Source organism: Solanum tuberosum, unplaced genomic scaffold, assembly GCF_000226075.1.
Source record: "Solanum tuberosum cultivar DM 1-3 516 R44 unplaced genomic scaffold, SolTub_3.0 scf00020, whole genome shotgun sequence".
Taxonomy (NCBI): domain Eukaryota; kingdom Viridiplantae; phylum Streptophyta; class Magnoliopsida; order Solanales; family Solanaceae; genus Solanum; species Solanum tuberosum.
The window spans coordinates 1,999,138-2,014,720 of NW_006238946.1; the positions used below are offsets into that span (position 1 = coordinate 1,999,138).

The 15,583-nt window shown below is 32.3% G+C and overlaps 2 protein-coding genes across 2 annotated transcripts; both read right to left on the bottom strand.

The window, feature by feature from the left end:
* Window positions 1-2,077: 2,077 nt before the first annotated feature.
* Window positions 2,078-7,158, bottom strand: LOC102589606 (probable acyl-activating enzyme 1, peroxisomal). The gene is made up of 2 exons (XM_006340759.2): window positions 6,788-7,158; window positions 2,078-3,728 (listed from the first exon to the last, which is right to left on the bottom strand). Exons 1-2 carry the CDS (start codon window positions 7,109-7,111, stop codon window positions 2,289-2,291), a joined length of 1,764 nt encoding a protein of 587 aa, XP_006340821.2. The 5' UTR covers window positions 7,112-7,158; the 3' UTR covers window positions 2,078-2,288.
* Window positions 7,159-8,045: 887 nt separating this feature from the next.
* Window positions 8,046-13,944, bottom strand: LOC102589944 (isocitrate dehydrogenase [NAD] regulatory subunit 1, mitochondrial-like). Its single transcript, XM_006340760.2, has 4 exons — window positions 13,256-13,944; window positions 11,901-12,140; window positions 10,414-10,492; window positions 8,046-8,592 (listed from the first exon to the last, which is right to left on the bottom strand). Exons 1-4 carry the CDS (start codon window positions 13,733-13,735, stop codon window positions 8,318-8,320), a joined length of 1,074 nt encoding a protein of 357 aa, XP_006340822.1. The 5' UTR covers window positions 13,736-13,944; the 3' UTR covers window positions 8,046-8,317.
* Window positions 13,945-15,583: the final 1,639 nt, after the last annotated feature.

Below are 15,583 nucleotides of genomic sequence, written 5' to 3' on the forward strand. Positions count from 1 at the left end.
GGGAGAGAGGGGAACGAAAATATATGTATATATACAATTTTCTCTCGCTTTATACAAACACAAATGCATTTTATACATTTGTGTTTGTATAAAGAACGAGAGAGGCGAGGGAGAGAACGAGAGTGGCGAGTGAGATTCAGCAGGAGAGAGGCGAAATAGCAACAATTTGTTATGGGGTACAATTAAATCAAACTATATTTATAGCATTTAATTTGAATTAATAGTTTGCTATTATATACAATTTTCTCTTATTTTAAAGATTTGTGAGTGAAAGAAACTTTTTTCGTGAAAAAGTACGTCAATACGGAACTCGTTTTTACTGATAAAATGTAAACAAACGTAAGAAGTTGAATAACTTTTTTAAAAAATGATTTAAAATACTCATAAATTTATATTATCATTTTATAATGAAAATGTTTCATGAAAAGCCATAACAACAAACATAATTAATATAAATTTGAAAAAGAGGAAGAAAACAAAAGAGAAATTATCATTGATTTGTATACGAAAAACTACTATTACAACGCGTAATTGGAAGTGACTAAGAAGAGCAAGCTCGGATAAAAATTATAAAAAATAATATGCATATAACGGTATAAATTTTGATTAGGAATGAAATTTAGTCCAAAACTATAAATGATGGATGTTTTAGTAAAATATAAAAAATTGAGGTGATTTTTTAGAGAATTTTTTTTCTATATTTATCAAATATATTTGTCAAGTAATTGAACGGTCGAAAACTAGTTCCTAAATTTTTTCTAAATAATTTGTGGCCAAAGGACCCACAGAAGAAAGAATCAGAGTTGTTGTTTTATGTAAACTATAGTAATAATATTTTATAATCCTCAACATTATCTCGCTTTTTCATTTATTTTTTTCATTTTTAGTTTAACTTCAAGGCAAGAAACAATAATTTCAGGCATTATTTTAAAAGGACTTATATTATTGACTGACGTGAATGTCCAAAGATGATAACATTTCCAATTTTTTTAATTGAAATTGGTAACATCTCAAATATATAAATTTACATGATATACAACAATTATAGGGTATTGTCATTTATTGGATCTTTGTACCAACTACATCAAATCTGCCTGATACAAAATGCCATATACCAGTGATAATTTTTTATTTTAATAATTGGAAACGACAACTAAGAAAATGATAAAATCAACATCAAGTGTAACAGAGTCGAGGCTAATGTGTTTAGGATTTTCTGCTTGAATTTTACCAAATTCTAATATAGTTTATAGAGTTAGAAGCTTGGATGATAGCCTAATTTTTTTGTTTGTAATTATCTATTGTAGATATTTAATTTTGTTTTGTTTTTTAAAAGTCATTTAACTTTGTTAAGTTAGTTTTTATAGTAGTTATTTTAGCCTGAAATATAATTTTTGATACTTATGTAATGGTGTGGAAGCGGTAAATCTTCAAAAAAAAATAGAATTAATATTTAAATTTATTCGGGACTCAATCTATCATAATGACAAAAAAAATAAAAATTATAGATAGAAAATTAACATATTCATAAGGAAAAAGTCATACTTTAAAAAGAAACTTCTCAAAATAACTTTCATTTACGTTATTGAATTGGAAAAATAAAATTAAAATTTGCTACACCCTTCAAATTACTTTCCAACAGAAAATGGGATAGAAGAAACTTACCACATCCCCGCGAGAGAGTCAGACAAAGCAGAGGCAAGTGTACTTGACAGATACATTTAAGCAATAGTGACTCAGTTTCGAGATCCTCTGAAAGACCTTATACAGAGTTGACAAAGCAACGAAAAGAGTTGATGATGCAAAGAAACTCAATTGAATATTTGTTGTTTCTTCTTCGTGAGAGGATAAGATGGAATTTCCAGCTAGTGCTAACTGTATGAACAATTAAAACAAGGAATAGACAGCAATGATGCATCAATTTTGAAGTATTACCACGACCTTACGGATAAATTTGAATAGGATTTAAATTATATATGCTGACAACATGAATTTTGATATTAAATTTGATAGTCTATTGCAATCGATCAGAAGTAGAATAATGAAAATTAAACTTCATTAGCAAAGAGATACCACGTCCAGCTTGTACAACATGGAGATTAGCATACACTTTTTGAGGAGACTTCAATCTTTAAACACAAAAAAAAAAAGAGTAAGATAAACAGATTACAGCATAGAAGTCTTTCAGTTCTAGAAAAATCTCAAATTGTAAATGGAATAGAAGAATGACACTCAGACTTAACAGCAATTATAATCAAAGAAAAACGAAGTTCCTTTTCCCATCTCCTTCAGCAAAGACTTCCCAAGGCTCTGGCTTTCTCTCTTAGAATGAATTTTTGTATCTTGCCTGTTGAAGTTTTCGGGAGATCTTGAAATATGACTGTTCGAGGTGCCATGTAATGAGGCAAGTTATCCCTGCAGAAGTTGATAATTTCTTGATCACTAGCATTAGAACCATCCTTCAACTTCACAAATGCACAAGGTGTCTGTCCCCAGTGATTATCTGGTCGCGCGACTACTGCTGTTTCAAAAATTGCTGGATGACTATACAAAACTCTTTCCACCTCTACCGTGCTTATGTTTTCTCCACCAGAGATTACGATATCTTTCAATCTGTCCTTAACTTCTATGTATCCATCAGGATGTTTAACAGCCAAATCACCACTATGAAACCATCCACCTTTAAAAGCTTCTTTTGTTGCTTCTTCATCTTTTAGATATTCACTCATTACAGTATTTCCTCTAAACATAATTTCACCTATTGTTTTACCATCTTCTGGTACTTTCTCCATTGTAAGAGGGTCCATCACATCCACTGCCTCTGAACAAAGATGTTGCACCCCTTGTCTTGCTTTCAATTTGTACTTTTCATTTGGTGGTAAAGAATCCCACTCAGGCCTCCACAGACAATATGTACCTGGACCATATGTCTCTGTTAGTCCATATAAGTGGTGTACTCGAAACCCGAGTTCCTCCATTTTGGAAATGATTTGTGGAGGTGGTGGTGAACCACCTGTCATTATGTTAACACTGTGAGGAAGTGGTTTTCTGTCGCTTACGGGTGAATTCACAAGCATGTTCAGAACAGTTGGTGCCCCACTCATGTGTGTGACCTTGTGCTCTGCTATGTTTTCAAATATGTTTTTTGGATAAACCTGTCTGAGGCAAATGCTGGTGCCACCAAGTGCTGCTAGACCCCAAGTCAGGCACCATCCGTTGCAGTGAAACGTTGGGACGGTCCAAAGGTAAACAGGCCATGAACTCATCTCATGAAGCAGAAAGGTAGCAATGGTATTAAGATATGCACCTCTGTGACTGTAAACAACCCCTTTGGGTCGCGATGTTGTTCCAGAAGTATAGTTAACACTAATAGGATCAAATTCACTTGTTGGCCACCTTACAGAGAATTCGCTATTACCACTTTCCAGGAGGCTTTCATATTCGTAAGAATTCGAATTAACAATAGTATGATAAGAATTGTTAGATTCAGAGATCACAACAAGAAGAGGTGGTGTTACTTTTTCATTAGCAAGAATATCTAATGCTCCTTGAGCAAGTTGCAGCAAGTGTTGATCCACAAATATTACCTTTGTATCAGAATGTTTCAGAAGTACTGATAACATAGCTGAATCATGACGGGTATTCAATGTACAAATAACTGCTCCAGCCATTGGTACTGCAAAATGTAGCTCTTGCATTGCATATACATTTCGAGCCAATGTTGCAACCTACACAAACAATTTCAAAATCTATGAAAATGACAGAGTAAACCATTTAAATTCACATCGACAAGATTGGGTCCGACTCTGATACAGAGTATAGCAAGTGGACCTAACTTAACCTCAAAAGCTAGATTCTAAGGGAACAATTGCCCCAAGTACATATAACTAGACCAAAGGACTCATCTCCCACCAATGAGATGAACTTTCTCTATGATGCATGATAATTATTCATTTCTATTAATCTAATAACAATCTTATACATCATATTTTCTTTCGAGTTTAACCAAATTTTAATAATTTAAAAATAAACAGTGTTAAAAAATCAATATAGAACACAATGAACGGCTACATTTATTTTTAAAGATATCAAAAATATTTTATAACATAAAGAACAAGAGATAAACCTAATAATTACTTGAAACCTAAAAGAACAAGAAGATTGAGTTATTTCAATAAAATAATAGTACTTGACAAGAAAGAGATCATAAAAGCTACAACCTGTCATCCATAAGTAAAAATAAATAAAAATGAATCCTCAATAATAGTTATATTATTTTTTGGTAATTATAATAGTTGTATTAAAGATCCCCAATTTAGGATCACAAATAAATCTATACAAATTTTAAAAAGTAAGGTTATATAAAATTTTCAAATATAATGTGGGCACGCAATGTGTGTCCGCGTTAGCTTTTTTTCTAATGAATAATCACCGTTCAATGTCTTTTGCTGATCTAGTTTACAAAATAGCTAGATATTTAATAGAGGTGTATTTGGGATTTCAGTAAGATGGGTGCATGATTACCAAAAAATGCATCTTAAATATAAATTTTATCGGTTTGACTTTTAGGTTCTTAATATGAACCATTAAATTTTAAAAATTATAGGTCAAAAATATATAATACTACTAGTTTTAAATTTTAATATACACATTTAATTTAATTATATAAAAAATTTACCGTGCTATAAAAATTATAGATCAAAAATATATAATACGACACCCTCTCTAGATACGCCCTAGCTAGCAAATACTATAGAAAAAAAATATGTGCGGATTACATGGGATTTTTCCTATTACCCATCAATTATAATTGCACAACTTAATCCCACTACGCAATGCCTACCCCATACATAGTTGCTGCTCCATTCTACCCAATGGTCTAAGACATAGCATTATAAATGCTAACTTGTTGGTGTTCTCCGCCTATGTAGTACAAAGTTATCTATGATATTACACCGGTTCGATTTGATTATTTTTAAAGTTAAATTAAATTAATTGAGTCATTAAAATACAATTTAGATATTTATAAATTACACAAAAAGTACTATAAAGTCATCCATATTAATATGGTAACAAATATTTCTTAAAATATTGGCTAAAGTTCATGTACGTAATATAACTCTTAAAAAACGAAACGTGACAACTATCTATATATTTAAAATAAATCATTCTCACCCAACATATCATGAAAATTTTATACTTACATTTTCTATAAGATAATATCCATAACTAAGCATATTAAACGTAGAGAAAATTTTAATTATACATACAAAGCTCTTATAAATAAATATTTTAAATTATAAATATATTTATAAGTTTAATGTGCAAGAAAGTTATAATCAATAATTGATAGTATATCTTAATAGGTATTTGTGGTATTTATAATTTTAATAGGTATTTGTGGTATTTATAATTTTAATAGGTATTTGTGGTATTTATAATTTTAATAGGTATTTGTGTTAATAGGTATTTGTGGTATTTATAATTTTAATAGGTATTTGTGGTATTTATAATTTTAATGTATCTTTTAACAATTATATTTTAACATACTTTTACTTGATTATATATTTGCAAATAAATATCATTTAATAACTTATAATAGAGATATTATATCATTTTTAATGCTTGTAAAAAAATAATATATCAATTGCATATACAAGTAAAAATTATTTATTTATCATTTTATATAATTCTATCAAGAAAGCAATTAAATTTCACATTCATAAGGTATAAAATCTTTTTTTTCTACTTAAAAATAGTGCTTGACTTATTCAAGAATACACAATTTAATATAAAATAATATTGAATCAAAATTGATTATATTTATGATAGATATTTTTTTGTTAGATAAATAACTAGCCATATAATTTTATTTTTTTTATCTTTCAAATCAAAAAATAAAATGAAAAAAATGGCATAATTGATTTTTAGTGAGATTAAATATAACCAGATATAAGTTAAAAATATTGATTCTGACATTTGTGGTTATGTTCCAATACCGTATTAAATTTATATGATCGTAAAAATGATTTAACATAAAAGTAAAGTAAATATTTAACAAGAATTTCATTTTAATGTCATTTTCAATTTTTATATTATTATAATTTTTAGTTTTGGTAAATTTATTTTTAAGAAAATATTTCTCGAGGACTCCAAATTTTTATAAAATCCCTAGATTCCAAGAAAATATTTCAATTAAATTATATCAAAAAAAAAACTCAAATATTATTTCCAAGTAAATTCCTCAAAAAATCTCCAACAAAATTTACAATTATAAATTCCCTAAGTAATTCTTCAAGTAAGAAAATTTTCAAGTAAATTTCTAAGAAATAAATCCCCAACAAAATTCGTAAAACATGAATTCCCGGATAATACCACATATAAAAATATTTCTAGATAAATTTTCAAGTAATTATTCTTAGCTAAATCTACAAATAAGTTTATTTAGGGATTTTCTCGCAAACAGATAAAAAAGATTACTTTTTTTCATTACTTGCGAATTTACCTATGAATATGATATTTGCAAATTATTTTCTCCAAATAATTCCTTAGGTAATAGTTTTGCGAAAATGACACCAAATTTACCCATCAATTTTTCTAGAAAAATATTTTCCGCCGATAAAAAAGTCATTTCCGTATGAAAATTCATAGGAAATTTCCTCAAGTAAAATTTGCAGATAATTTAAAGTTTTCTAGTAGTGATATATATTTCGATCAAATTGATAAATAAGTTGGTACACACTTCATTTTTAGTAATGTTAATGAGTTGGAATTTAGAAAAGCTTACCATATCCCCACGAGAAATGCCAAGCTCAGACAAAGCAGAAGCAAGCTTTATGCATCTATCATATGTCTCTTCCCAATTATACTTCACAGAAGTTCCATCAATAATTGAAGTTCTTCCTCTAAACGCATTTGCTGCTCTCTCCAAAAAACTTATAGGTGTCAATGGAACATAGTTTACAGCTGAACATTTAAGTAAACCCTCCATAGATCCAGTTTGTAGATCCATCGATACCTGCATGCACATATAATGGCGAGCCCTCTGATTACTTGTGGCTTGAATTTGTACTGAATTTATACTACATATAAAATTTCTTGAGTAACTCATGATGTAGCTGGTAATGGCGTTCGCTCAGAAAAGTAATATTGAAGATTAACACAATGAAGCAATTTGAGAAATTCACAATTTAATAGCAAAGTCAAGATAAGATTATATTACAGTTGGCAAAACAAAGAAAATTTGAATTAAAGTATTTGCTATTTCTTGATCGTGATGGTAATGACCAGTATTATAAAGCAGCAATTAAACCTCAAACGTGGGCTGAACCGGATATGTTGGGATTTTGCAAGCCATAAGTCAACCAGTGAGTTTATGTAATCTATGCATTACGTTTCACCAGAATCAAATGAGAAAAACTTACCAGAGATTATGGTAGAATGGTAAATACTCCTTCATTTTAAACTAAGAAATCTCGAGTTCGAGTTTCCTTGAGTACCAAGTCGCCTTGTTAGGAAAGCTTTACCCTAATGTGGGACTTCCGGCACAAATCCAAATTTAGCTCTCGAGGAAACAAAAAAATGAGAAAAACTTTGCGTGAATAAACCCTTACATCACTATTTTTTATGTCTCGTTTTAAGCGAAGCGGCAATATTGACTTGAATTATAAAACCATAACTAGAATTATACAAAAATGCAGTGATTAAAACCACTATTTCCCCATTTAATTAATTAAAATATCAGAAAAGGTGCATCTTAGATTTGGTCTTCTCTTGAAGTGGGAAATAGCGAACACAAACAATAACAAAAGGGATAAAAAGGGTCAGGTACGAATCACCAGTCATTTCATTAACCACGGAAAAATAATTATTTAAAAAACAAAGGAATGAAATGACAACGAAAGAGAGAAATAAAGAAGAGATTCCACTACACATGGCAGAATAAAATAAAAACAGATCTCAAATAAATAAATGAAGAAGAAGAGGGCATGTGTTACCACTACTCACACAGAAATAAAAAATTAAAATATCAAAGTTCAGAGAAATTAAACACAAAAAAATAGGTCACAATATATCACCACGAAGCAAAATTCCTTCAAGTAATATGGACAAAGCAAAAAGTGATCTTTTACAGGTTCTTATGCACAGGGCACGGACAGCAGTCATGCATCCATTTTGAATTATTAACCAATGACAAAGATAATTAGAATTGTAGCAGCAAAAGTTAAAACAAAATTGCAGCTGTGCAAAAAATAGGCCAAGTAGATCTCTGGACAGTGAATAATTCTCCTAAAAACTTGACGAGTGTCATTGCTGATTAGTCTAAAGCAGCTATAATTGCATCAACAACTTCTTGGGTGGTGCTATCCCCTCCAACATCCTTTGTCCTGAATTTTCCCTCTTCTATTACATGTCTTACAGCAGTTTCTAAACGATCAGCAAATGACGGAAATTCAAGATGTCTCAGCATCATTGCTGACGACAGAAGAAGTGCCACTGGATTTGCTTTCTTAAGCTTCAATATCTTTTCGTTGCCGACATTCCCAGCTGAAGCACCTTGCTCAAAAACTGCTTGATCGGCGCCAACATTACCTGAGAAAACAACAGTCCTACATTATGTCTCATACACTGCCTAATACTTGAGGAGGAAACGTTGAGAATATTCTAATTGTTCCCTGAGAAACACTATAAATGATCTGTAGAATAAACAAGGACGAGGCATTTAATCTTTCTTCCAACAAATAAAGTGTGAACAAGTACTGATGAGCATAGTGGTGATGTCTCGCGAGAAGTAGCAAGCACTCACAAAAAGGGTTCTACTGCATTTTGTTAAAGTATTAGCAACTAGTCTGAGCTGTCCCATATAAGCAAAACGGCATTAACCAATTCAGGAACCAACCAGTGAACATCTCATAATCAAATAGATATCATTATACTGGAAGCTTCTTTATCAACACTTCTACTCACAGTCATGGAGGAGGGGGGAAGAAGCGATGTAGAGGCTTGAGGTCAAGCATCACAATTGTTCACCCGCACCAGCCCCAATGGGAAGTTGGAACTTACAAAGTCCTTTCATGAGATATTGAAACCACAAAAATAATTGACCAGCTGCATTTATATTGGACATGCTAACTGAGTAAGCCAACAGTAAAGTTTGGAAAAACATAAAGATACATCCAAAAGAAAAAGGTAATTGAGCTGCAGTAGTGAAATCCCACTAGTGGGGTTTGGGGAGGGTAAAGTATATGCAGACCTTACCCCCTACCTCATGGAGGTAGAGAGGTTGTTTCCGAAATATCCTCGACTCAAGGAATGCATATCAAAGAAGTATCGAAGAGAAAATACAAAGTAAAAAGGACATAGCAAATAATAATGAAAGCATTATATAGCATTTAACAACCGCAAAAAAAGAACAAAATAATGTGAAAACTGAGGCACAAGAAAAAACAGGTAGTAACAGAAATTGGAGGACAAGACACTATGCGGATAATGCTAATACTATCCACAGTGAAAATGTGTCGTTCACCTTAGTTACCCATGTTCTGAGCCTTCTCTAAACCTCCAACAAATGAGAGACCTAGGTTATGTGAGCTCCGGTTTTCAAATTAAGCATTTGCTACGATGACCTAATCCCTAGTGTACCAAAATTTCTTATATTGAAATTCTGTTATCCTCCTCTACTAAATTTTGTATGACTAAAGCTATTTTCTAGCCCTTAGATAATCAACCTCTGCAAAAGACTTCTCTGTTCTAACCTAATGTGCATAAGGTTGTCTAAATCTGATACTCTTGACCGTTGAATTTTCTGTAGTTAGGTTTATGTCTTCGCAGTCTGAGTCTGCTTAACCTATGGCATGACTGTGTCCGGCCTCCTTTTGCCTAGCACTAATCAAATGAGAACACACCGAGTAAGTGGTAGCTATACTTGTAATCTCAATCTGCAACGATTTCCACTACCTCTGCCTTGATTTCCCAGATCTAATGTCAATCAGGTTATACTGAAGTCCAACAGATGATGTGCCCATCCACTGTATTTCTTTTTCTTTTCAAGTACCTCAAGTTCTGTAAGATATGATTCTTCTATCCATTTAGAGAGTTTATTGGATCAATTTTCCATTCTTATTGCAGTATAGCTAGACTTAAGCTACCAAGAAATCAAACTACAAAGGAGTTTGTTCATTTAGCTGCCAGAAAGTTTAACAGGTCTAGATCACCAGAATTATGTTTGATGAAATGTGAGCTACATACTAGACGTATCTTAACTTAGTGAAAATATTAAGATCAAATTGTCATCTATAGACCAAAAAAAGACTGCTAATGCCAGCCAAAGTCAACAACTTAGCATAATAGAGAGATGTAAATAATTCAATATATATATATATATATATATAAATATATATTAGAAAATTTTACCTCCTGGCATGACTCCTGTGCCACCAGCTATGCCAGCAGCCGTATTTGCAATCAAATTTCCATAGAGGTTGGGAGTCACCTACATAATTGCAATTTGTTGTACTTCAGCAACAAGCTTATCAGCGATGCATCAAAATGAGGAAAGAGGTTAATAAAAAGAGGCAGAATAAAACACTAAAGCTTGCTTCTGGACCGATGCAGGAAAGCTGATGACTCGTAATCTACAAAACCCACCATGAGAAAGACATGGGGGAGATACCTGCCTTAGCTAATCTTAAATGTTTTTCCATCCATACTTTCTCAGTGATATCCTATTTTTCACAAGGTAAGCTTTTATAGATGTATGACAAGCAACAAGGGCATGCTGGAGCATTGAACCAGTTACAAGCTTCGGTCAGTTAAAACAGTGTGTGTAAGGAGTTAAAAAAGGTAAAGCACGGCCCCACATTCTGAGTAACATTTATATTTGCCATGTTATCCATAAAGAAAGCAAAAGTATACATTTAAATTTAAGACTATGTACATTCTCTTGTTTGTGTTAAAAAATATCCTCTCTCTCTGGGTAGTCCACCAAATAGCTGCCGAGATAGCATTCCATAATCCCCTTTCTCTTAAGTTGCACTGAGTGAGGCAAGCATTTTTTCCCACCAATCAAGCTCACTGATTCATACTAATAGTTTCTTATACTTCAATTATTGTATTATTTTGTTGTATTTTACTGTTCAGCATGCTTTGTTATACTTTCATATCCATTGCTTATTTTTCTGGATTGCTTTGATTTGTTTTTGCTTGAGCTGCGGGTCTATAGGGAACACCCTCTCTACCGCTGAGGTAGGGGTAAGGTTTGCGTACACTCTACCCTCCCCCTCCCCAGACCCTACTTTGTGGGACTACATTGGGTGTGTTGTTGTTGTAGTCAAGCTCACTGATCCATATTATTTACAAGAAAATCAAAGAGGTCGCTCGGAAATCCCAGGTGCAAGATTATCCAAGTTGTAGAAGGAGAAGGAAAAAGACTTTTAATATTTTTGCTGACATTGTCATTTGGACTTTGTTATTTCATCACATCACTTGTCCCGACCATTACCAGTAAGAACACAAAATAAAAGGTCAAAGTAGATGCTAGAGACACCCTGCCAAGGGTAGGCCCTTTGACTACGTAAGCAACTCTGTGAAGATACAGTTTCCAATATCATTTGTGTGTCATTAATCCATAGCCAAGTACCATATGAACTAGTCTCATAGCATCTTCAAGGAATTCTTGAACTTCAAAAGTCAAGCTAATTATCCAACTACACAAACAACAGACAGGACAAGCTCTCAGTATGCCCATCCTCTCCTCAATGACTACACAAGATTGATAGCACTCACCATTAGACTTCATTTTGTGATACACTTATCTGACACCATTAGATATCAGATGTATAAAGGAAGCTAGAATTTAAGGACTTAGTAAAGAGAAAAGACAAGGAAGCATATCCCCATACCATGACATCAAATTGCTCCGGCCTTGAGACAAGTTGCATGCAGCAATTATCCACAATAATCTCCTCATACTGTATTTCTGGATATTTAGCTGCAATTTCCCTACAGGATTCTAAGAATAGACCATCTGCAAGTTTCATAATGTTGGCTTTGTGCACAGCTGTGACCTTCTTTCTTTTGTTCACATCAGCATACTCAAACGCAAATTTTGCTATTCGTTCTGAGCAATATTTTGTTATCACCTGGAAAGGAAAACATGAAAGTATAGGATAAAGCAAGTTGTGGAACAGGAAAACTTTACAGACGATTCGATATAATAAGAACCACAAAGGAAAATTGGTGAAGAGAAAAAACAACTCCTTTTCTTAGCACAGTCAAGAAACGAGCATAATAAGAATATCATTAAACCACATAGGCTGAAATTGGTAATGTTACAAAAGAAAGAATTTTATAAAGAAAATATCACATGTCCATCTTGCTAAGCTGGCCCATTTCTCTAACGTTGTGACCAGGTAAAGATAAGCTCTAACTGTGCAATTCTTCCTCATGCACAAACCAAGATCAAACAGGTTCAACTGCAACTGACAATCCGTACACTTCACTCAAGATTACATCATCTATCAAGCATATTCTATAAATGGTAATAATGTCAAGGATACATAAAATGAAGAAGATATGCAATGCTTCTGAAAAATTGCACTCTCCAGCAGAAGGATGGAGCGCAAAAGGTACTCCCTATTTAATTAAACAATGTGCACTGTGCCCAACATGGGGCCTGCCATAGCAGCCATACTAACCTATTAAGGAATCAGTGCTTTGTTGTGCCCCCTACTGTCATACATAGGGCCTTGTGCACACTACCCAACAAAGGGGCTAAACATGACTATGATCTAAATCTTCAAGGATAAGTGCACATTTGGAACACCACATAGTTGCATCCTTTTAAAAGGTAAATGATCCCATTTTATAGATACAGTAAAGTTGGATACAACAACAATAACTATGCCCAATCCCATACTAACATGAGTTGGCTATATAATCCATCCGAACCATCTGGACCCACTTCATTGCAATAGTCAATAAAGACTCCTGAAAAACACCTAAAGTTGTACCAGCATGACTCTAGGTATTTTGGCATCCTTGTGTTTGTCTTAGCTAAACACACATGCCTACTAAGAGAGGTCTTTTGGACAGCTTCCTAGGTTGTCATTTTCTTAACACATTCAATATTCACCAAAATTTAAATTCAATACGGGGAAAGTTTCCACAAAGGCAGAATTAAGCAAAAGATTATGAATCTAACAGACTCACCGCACATACTAAAATAACAAAATTCTCAAAATGAAAATTGCAGTACCTTAAGGCTCTCAACGACACCAGGAACAACCTCGTGCTCAAGGCCAGCATACTCTCCCTCAGTGTTCTCCCTAATCACAACAATATCCACATCCTCATGCCGCGTAGGCAACCCTGGCAGAGTAAAACAATGCACAATGGAAGCGTACAAATCAAGCTCTTTCCTCATTTGCACATTTAGCGAACTAACACCTCCGCCAACCGGAGTCTTTAACCCTCCTTTCAGACAAACCTTATTCTTCTTAATCGAATCAATTACTTCCTTCGGTATACACTTCATATCACCACGCACTTCGTATCGCTCAAAGTAAACAGGTGCCTTCATCGCCTGCATCACTTGTTCGACTGAATCGGTTACCAGTGGACCGACGCCATCGCCTGGGATCAGCGTGACGGCTCGCGGCGAAGCGCTAGAGGTGAAACAACGATTGGTCGATTGTTGGATGAGTTGTTTTAGGATCGGAAAGGATTTCCGAGCCATAGCTATTTGATTTTGATTTGAGTTGAATTCTTCAGATTGATAATGGCTTTAAGTCGCCATGAAAGGGCAGGGAAGAGAGTAGGCGAAGGAAAAAGGGGAAGAAGAAAAGCAAGTGAACAGGAGTGGTATGGTAGCAATGCGCGCCACATTTTGCGTGAACCGCTGAAGAATAGCTGGTTCATCTGATTCTTCTGACCAAACACCCACCTCATGTACTCATGGTTCATGGACTTCCAATTTCTACATTTAAAATTTTTTTAGAAAAAATCCTAAATTTTTTATATATATATCTTTTTAAATTATTAATTATTATGATCTATAGTATTTTTTTTTTATAATTTTAAAATATATAAATTTCATCTCAAAAGAACGAATTTTTTATGTCTTAAGTCACAATTAAAATTAAATCATTCAATTCCGGAAATTTGAAATGTGACACATAAAATTAGGACATATTAAGTAATTTGAACATTCGAGAACATAATTTAAATCATATTTTTTATTACTATCCTTTGTGAAATCATAAATATAACTTTGCAACTCCTAAAAAATATAAAACTTCATTAGAAGAAAGGGTAAATATGGGGAAAAAAATCACATTCATTTTAAACTTTGAACAATTTAATTATTTTGAACGATGAAAAAAAACCTTCAAAAATTCACTTAATATGAAATGAAGGGGTGGATCACAAGTTTTTTTTTTAAAAAAAAATAAAAAATCATGCACCATTAAAACATTTCATATAAATTAAAATGAAACAAGTACTTAATTGTTTAACATATCACAGCCATTTATTTAGGAAAGTTCAAATTTATCAATATAGTATTTGAAAATTGTTCAAATGTATCTTCCGTTACATTTTTTGTATGTTCATATTCTTTCATATAGTTTTGTATTTACTCTTTGACATTAATAACACTCCAGCCTGAAATATCGACTATTTATGTTCAAATACTTTTTTTTTTTAAAAAAAAGTTAAAATCTATCTCTCAACTTTTGATTTGATTATGATTTAGAGTGACTACATCTTAAAATTAAGTAGAGCTAGTAAATTGAGTTTCTTTGATGAAAAAGTAGTTGTTGATTGAGCGTTAATTGCCCCTGCTAGTTGGGTCACAAAACCTTTTGCTTGACCCATTAGATTCACGGCCCAAAGAACAACTTTTTTAGCAACGTTGACGCTTCGGACACCATATATTAGCCAATAATATGTTAAATGAACAATAATGTATAACTCAATTGAAGAAAAAAAAAACACTAATGTGATTGAAAATCAATGTCTGATAATTCAGAGGCGAAGTTAGAAGATTAGATATGGATTTAGTTGAACTCTGTATCTTTTGTTCAAACAATACATTTGTATTAAGAAATTTATTAAATACGTCTAACTAGTGAATTTGGCCGCGCTATGCGCGTTTTGAAATATTTTATATAAATTTTATTAAATATTTTCAATAGAATTTGCGCACAAATCGATCTTCCAATTCAATTATTTTTTATCACTTAAAAGTTTTTAATCTTCTATAAATACTCGTGTAGTGTACTTATAAGTGAAGGAAAAAAATATTCTTAATAGGAAGTAAAGAAAGAAAAAAAATTCAAGAAATTTTGTATATGTTATAAGTGAAGAAAAAAATAATTATTTTTCTTAATAGGAAGTAAAGAAAGAAAAGAATTTCAAGAAATATATATATATATATATATATATATATATAATCTTTTTGAAACCTATTTTTTTAAAAGAAAAGGAACCATAAATACATATATAGATATACTTAAAAAACAAAAGAACCACAAAGTGCATTGTCTATATCGATTTTCCAAACATTGAGATTAAATGAATCATA